This window comes from Ranitomeya variabilis, chromosome 6 (genome assembly GCF_051348905.1).
Source record: "Ranitomeya variabilis isolate aRanVar5 chromosome 6, aRanVar5.hap1, whole genome shotgun sequence".
In the NCBI taxonomy this organism is placed as follows: Eukaryota; Metazoa; Chordata; class Amphibia; order Anura; family Dendrobatidae; genus Ranitomeya; species Ranitomeya variabilis.
The window spans coordinates 500428285-500435143 of record NC_135237.1 but is presented as its reverse complement, the minus strand read 5'-3'; the positions used below and the strand labels follow the sequence as shown (position 1 = coordinate 500435143).

Here is a 6859-nt window from a genome sequence, read left to right as displayed (position 1 = left end):
AAACATATTGGTGTCTGTGATACCTGATTGGAGGAACTCCTTCGGTGCCATCGAACGTACCATGGCTCCCCTTAGCGGCAGAGCCACAGTACTGCAACGACCAGAACTCTGGGGCGCAGCAGAGAATCATGTGGGGCCATTATACAGTATGGAGCACTGTGTGGCCATATTTTTTTGTTTATAATTATTGTATATGAAACAGTGTGATCAGCAGTGCAAAATGGGTGTGGTTGGGACGTGGATATGGGTGTGACTAATTATGAATGGGTGTGTTCAGAGGCAAACTTTGTCCCTCTTTCCCATCTTCAAAAGTTGGGAGGTATGAAACTGAGAAGGAAAGAACATCATTGACAGGGGCACCCAGGGCCACGGACCGGGTCGCCACTGTGACATCCCCCTGTGAAACGCAGGACCAGATACCGAGTACCCCACGGCCCTGACAGAGTGACTCAGTATCACCTGTAGAGCCCCGCTATATACAGCATCACCTGCACAGTGCCCCTATATACAGTATCACCTGTAGAGCGCCCCATCGTGTTTGTACACAAACCCTACATTTTTTCTGCCAGACTTAGACCCTGTTCACATTACAGTAAGTGGCGCAGTGTGATGTGAACAGTGGGAATTGTTTCCGATGACTTGTCCCTCGTCTGTCCCAGATCTGGCACCGGATGCCGCTGGTCCCGTCTCAGCTGCTCGTCATCAGCCCGGACACGTATACCTGGCTGAGGGGCAGAAGACCATTATCGACCCTAAAATATACATCTACCGCTATAATCTGAGTGCTGTTTTGTGGGGGGCTCAGACATAAGCCCCGACGGGACCACTGAGCCTGAACGCAGCGTGGAAGCCCCTAACAAATACTGAGGAAAAAACTGCCAAATACTGCCTTCGCAGTGATAAACAGGAAGTACATGGGAGTGTCCTGGCAAAAATACAGCGTTCCGCAAAATCAACACACTGGGCAAGCTTCTGTTGTTTTTGCGGCCCCATTGATTTCAATGGGGGCCATGTCCATAAGCTGTGAAAAATATCGAGCAGGCTCAATATTTTTTCACGGCCGTAAATACGGCCCATCCGGCGTAAGGCGCTCCGACAAATTTTAACAGCCTGTTTTTGCAGCCCCATAGAAATCTATTGGGGCCGCAAAAACACGGCAAGCGTAAAAGAAGCCTTACATGGAATCCGCACATGACTGTAGCAATAAAGTTTTGTCAAAGCCAAATCCCAGGAAGTATCAAAAACAAAGCAGCTTTATTGAAAACACAACATAACAAGAGACAAAATCCACAGCTCCAAAAAAACCCATAAAAACAATAGTACAAAAATACCATGAAAAAGAAAAACACAGATAATCTAATTCACACTATAGGTGCAGAAATGCTGCAAAAGTCTGCAACACCAAAAGCTCATCGTCTGCACATGGCCTTACAGGGAACGTGTCAGGTTTGAGTTCATTGATTGGACTTAATGTTGAAAAGTTTATTCATAAATAAGCGTCTAAAATGAATGCGTGTGTGTGAGGTGGTGGGCTCTGCCGGCACAGGGGCAGTATGAGAAATCTCACTAGCACAGTGTGCCTTGTCGTGCGCACCTATGGCCACCAGGTGGCGCCCACGTAACACGCTCTATCTGTACGGTAGACAGAGCGGGAGTGCGTGACGTCATGACTGTGCGACCTACGGAGAGGAGCAATGTGGAAGCTGAAGAGGGAGAGTGCGGGAGGTAATGAGCGCGGGAGGTAATGAGTGCGGGAGGTAATGAGTGCAGGGCGTCATGTCACCGCCCGCGGGTGATGTGCAGAGTGGGGGACAGTGTGAGCTGCTGGGGCTGAGCAGTACTGGAGGAGTATGGCGGTCTTGTACCTGTAGTGACCAGTCAGGCGCCTGAGGTTGGAGCTCGTGCACATGAGGCAGTGCAGCACTTATGTGATGTACATTACCTTGCTATTTCTTTCTATGGAGTTTACTGCACTTTTTTATGTTTTATCGCTGGAGTGCTGCCATTAATCTTAATTAATTAAGTCCCCTTCCCCTAGTGTTATACTCACCAGCCTCCATCTTCATCTGTTACCGGCACCGCTCCGGTCGTCTTCTGCAGGTTGGGACCCGACAGATCTCTCCGGTGTCTGCAGGGCGAGCCGGAGGTCACAACCCAATGTAAGTCCATGGGAGCCAGAACAAGGCCCTAGGCTTACACTGAGAGCTTGTGACCGTTACATAGGACTTCCGGTCAGAGGTTGTGGTCACAAGATGGTGGCTCAGGACCGGAGCGCCGCCGGGAAAAGCTGAAGACGGTGGCTGGTAAGTATAATACTAGGCTCAGGGATCTTACATTAGTGGCAGCACTCCAGCATTGAAATAACAAAAACCACCCTGGTGCGGGGCTTTAAGTACCTTGCTAGCATCCTGTGTGAGCGTCCTTCCTGTGTGTCTCCTGGTCATACATGTGTGTGTGCATAAGGTAGAACAGGAGACCACGAGGACGTGCACACGGGATTCGCCCTGGATCTTGGGAATCCATATGCTGCAAAAAATCTGAAATTGACCTGCAGTTCAAATTTTAGTTTCACAACATGTGGATTTTCCCTGCAGATTTCACTTTTTATTGCATCAAAATTCCTGGCACGTCCACAGTGGACACATGCAGATTTCAATGTGTACTCGGCTCCACAATCTGGACGGGCGCCATTAGTGATGACGTCCTGCCTAGCAGACACCTGCAAACAGACACTGGTCTCATAGGTGACGTGTAAGTCTAAGGGTAGGTGCCCACGATCAGTAAACACTGCGGGTTGGATGCTGCTTACATGCGCAGCGTCCAGATGTTACAGCATAGTGGATGGGATTTCAATAAATTTCACCCGTACAATGTATCACACGGTTCAATGAACACATACGGATTCGCCTGCGTTCAATAACCAGCAGCGCTTTGGACGCAGTGGACATGTGCTGCATCCAGAGCTCTGCCGATTACTGATCGTGTGCACCTACCCTAACACGTCATCACTGAGGACAGAGATTGTCTGCAGTGGTCATGTGGGTTATTTCTGATTTCAGCCGTTGATTCATGATGCTTTACAATAGGCAATGCGATATCACAAAATTTTGAAAAACCCTGATAAACCACCGTAAAGATATAGGGAAGTAAAAGGCTCTCCTTATTTAGCTGAGAAGAAAATGATGATCTGCAGCACCATACCCGGCCTGAGGATTGTTACCTGCAGCACCATACCCGGCCTGAGGATTGTTACCTGCAGCACCATACCCGGCCTGAGGATTGTTACCTGCAGCACCATACCCGGCCTGAGGATTGTTACCTGCAGCACCATACCCGGCCTGAGGATTGTGTTTTTTTTTTTTTAAATTTATAATCCTAATTTCAGACAATACTTTTAAAGCAAACATGAAATCACCAATGTACATTCCCTCTGCTTTTGTGAAGGTGGTGTCACACTAGGTAGTGCAGGAATTTCGTACTTGGGTCATATTGAATAGAATCGGACCTATGCATGGTACTACACGAGTCTCATATGGTCACCTTGATAATTGTGCCACGTTTGTGTTATCAAAGCCAAGGGTTGACTAGACTAGTGAAAGTAAAGCGCCAATTTAATGATATTTTTAGGTCATTGGTATCAGATTGGGATGGTTTGGCACCTGCGTTTCCCCTTCAGCTGTTGGTTGGATGTAAACTGAGAACAGATCCTTACAGCGCTGCTCCATTACCTGTGTTGTGGCCGTTCTCCGGTCTTGGAGCTCGGCTTGGAATGAATATATAAGCGTAGGGCTGAAGTACAGCGGTCACCACACTGTGCATAGCTCTGCTGCTCAGCTCCATCCACTTACATCCAGCCTGATCGATTCATAGGTCATCTGTATCATGTGTTATGTTTTAAGTGTGCAATCTTCTTTATTTCTTTTGGCGTATTGACGGAAAAGCCAAGTGCTGTACTTGCGAAGCTCTGTCATTCCCATAGAGAATGAATTGAGTTGTGGTGCGTGGGCCCGGCCACTTCTCTCATACAGGTCCCCCTCCACCAATCAGCAAGTTATAGGTTATCCTACAGATAGCATGTTTCAGCAGATAACATATTAATAGTTTTTCCTTCACGCTGCCCTGGATTGACAAGTCTCTGCTTATGTGCCCATATAGGCAGACACCTGTCACTCCTGCGCAGCGGGCGGATTTCTAAAGTTTGAGATCACACGGATTGGGCAGCAGATATCGATCGTCGGGATCCCTTTTAAGAATCTGTATTTTATTAGCATTATATCAGGACCCAAGGTCTGGTTCTTCTGTGCGTCCTTTGTGTAGGTCTCTTGGTATTTGGCAGATTAGGCGAGCTGGACTAGAAATCCCTTGTAATGCAATTACTGAGACGATAATGCTACTTGATAGTATTGGGCTGTACAGCACTCGCCTTTGCACTTAATAGGGTTTACTACATATAATATATTAATGACTTATCCTTAAGATAGGTCACTAATATCAGATTATTGGGGTCTAACACCCGGTAGCCCGCTGTTACCAGCTTCACGAGTGGCCAGATATATGCGCTGTATGATTGAAATAGGAGCTGATCTGCAGTATTGTGGCTGCGCGGGTCTGCCGCACCGTGGCTGCGCGGGTCTGCCGCACCGTGGCTGCGCGGGTCTGCCGCACCGTGGCTGCGCGGGTCTGCCGCACCGTGGCTGCGCGGGTCTGCCGCACCGTGGCTGCGCGGGTCTGCCGCACCGTGGCTGCGCGGGTCTGCCGCACCGTGGCTGCGCGGGTCTGCCGCACCGTGGCTGCGCGGGTCTGCCGCACCGTGGCTGCGCGGGTCTGCCGCACCGTGGCTGCGCGGGTCTGCCGCTTGATCTGCCGTCTTGTCCGCACCCACATTAGCTCCATTTAATGGGGTAAATCCATGTGTGGTTACTTGTTGCGTGTTTACCCCAAAGTGCCGTGGTTTTCGTATCTGCAGAAAAATCCACTTCCACTGTCATGAGTGGCAGCCTGATACTTATTGACAGTAATCTGAACATTTTCTCAGAAGATTGTTTCTTCGTTTACGGAAAAAAAAATTCCAATATGCCCTAAGATTGTGTAAGGACTAATGGCATTACACGGGTATTAAATAGTATTGGTCTTCTCATATCTGCCAAAAGGGACCTTTTAGGTGCCACCTAAGCTCCAAGACCCACAATAGGTGGTAGGGACACACCATAAGCTGATGATGACACTTAGTTTTCAATTTATTAATACATTTCTAGGAAGACAAGATGCTCTAGACTTATTTCACAGGCGATCCAAGCATTTTCTATAGCAGATCTGTTCGGAGAGGCATCAGATCCCTACTGATCCCTATCCTGCTGTGTGTGCATCCTGGGCAGTCTCCCTGTTATGTCTTGTGTTATGGCAAATCTCCAATCTAGCAGTGACAATAACAGCTTGTATCTGAGAATCGTCAGGATACTCTCCAGGATTTCCATACTACAGAGCTACCTGTACATTATCATTCAGAGCAGTCAGCAGGATTTCACTCCCCCAGAACTATTTTATATGTACATGTAGCTCCTTCAAGGACAAGTCCAACAATACCTTTATATGGCCAATCCATACAATAGTTACTGAGAAGTCAGCGTTTTAATTAATATGCAAATTCGGCTGAATATCTATGATAGATCTGAAGCCTCGGTCACTCCATCTCTATTCCCCATCCTTCACTGTCACCTCCTCCTTGACTTATGGCCTCTATGCTGTGTGACTTCAGTCAAGAAGGAAGAGGAGGTGGTGCTGGGCAGTGACTATAGCTGGAGTGACCGAGGCTTCAGATCTACAGTAGCCCTTTACATATCAGTTTCAACACAGATTCCTCAGTAATGCAAGAACGAACTGGCCGTGTATTGCTGGACTTTTATTTGAAAAAGATATGCACATCTAAAGACTTGTGGTTTGGGGGATGAAATCCTGCTGACAGATTCTCTTTAAGTATCAATACTATGTTTTCCTAGGCAATCCTGCTCGTGTGTTTCTTGCTGCTGTCATTACTGCTCCATTGTTATGTTCTTTTTTTCGTTACCAGCACTGACCTATCACTTTCTGACCGATACTGACTACATTGTGGGGCGGAAGAACTGTGCAATATTGATTGGAGATGATCAGTCCATTAGCAGAGCTCATGCTACATTTTCTGTTAGCCGCCTGCTCTCCAGCCTGGTAAGTTTTGTCATCGGGAAAATACTTGTTGTTTTAACTTAAACTTAAAGGGAACCTATCAGATCCAATAACACTATTAACCCCTATCATATGGGGTTAACCTCCAGGTTAACAGCGTTCTGAAGGTTCCCAGGCGCTGTACTGAATGTGGGGCACTTGGGAAATATTGAATGTTATTTCTCCGTGGAGTTGCTGGCTTTCAGTCATGCAAGCTTACCCCGACATTAACTGACAGCTGACTCTGTGCTGATGCACTACTGAGCTGGCTGTCAGTCAGTGCCGGGCTGTGTGTTCAGCTGCCACTGTCCATGCTGGGAGCAGTGACTGTAATTGCTCCAGCCGTGACTGAAAGTCGGCGGCTCCCGGGAGAAATAAAGTTCATGTTCTTTTGAGTACTTCACTTTTAGTACAGTGGCAGGGCAACACCATATTCCCTATATCTGCAGGATAATAGCAATATCAGACCCGACAGGCTGAATATTAGACTTCTATTGCTTGTTGGATGCATAAACATTAGCAGCAATGGGCTGATTCAGACCCTACTGAATTTTTTTGAAGCATTTACTAAGCATCCTGTTATCAGGGCAAATGTCAATGTGTCGGGAGTGGGGGGAAGTGAACTGTGACATCATCTGAATGGTGGATCCTGTGTTACCAG

At 47.6% G+C, this 6859-nt stretch overlaps 1 protein-coding gene across 5 annotated transcripts in view; it reads left to right on the top strand.

Moving 5' to 3' along the window:
* The first annotated feature begins 1517 nt into the window (after nt 1–1517).
* The window catches only part of NBN (nibrin), a 61469-nt gene continuing 56127 nt past the window's right edge, over nt 1518–6859 (top strand). Inside the window, exons 1-2 of one of the 5 annotated variants that reach the window (XM_077270800.1) lie at nt 1518–1725; nt 6068–6201. In XM_077270800.1, the coding sequence (XP_077126915.1) occupies nt 1695–1725; nt 6068–6201 (165 nt within the window). In that variant the 5' untranslated portion in view covers nt 1518–1694. Of the gene's footprint in view, nt 2304–6067; nt 6202–6859 lie in introns of all 5 variants that reach the window. The other 4 variants (XM_077270801.1, XM_077270802.1, XM_077270803.1 and 1 more) reach the window with 4 other exon arrangements.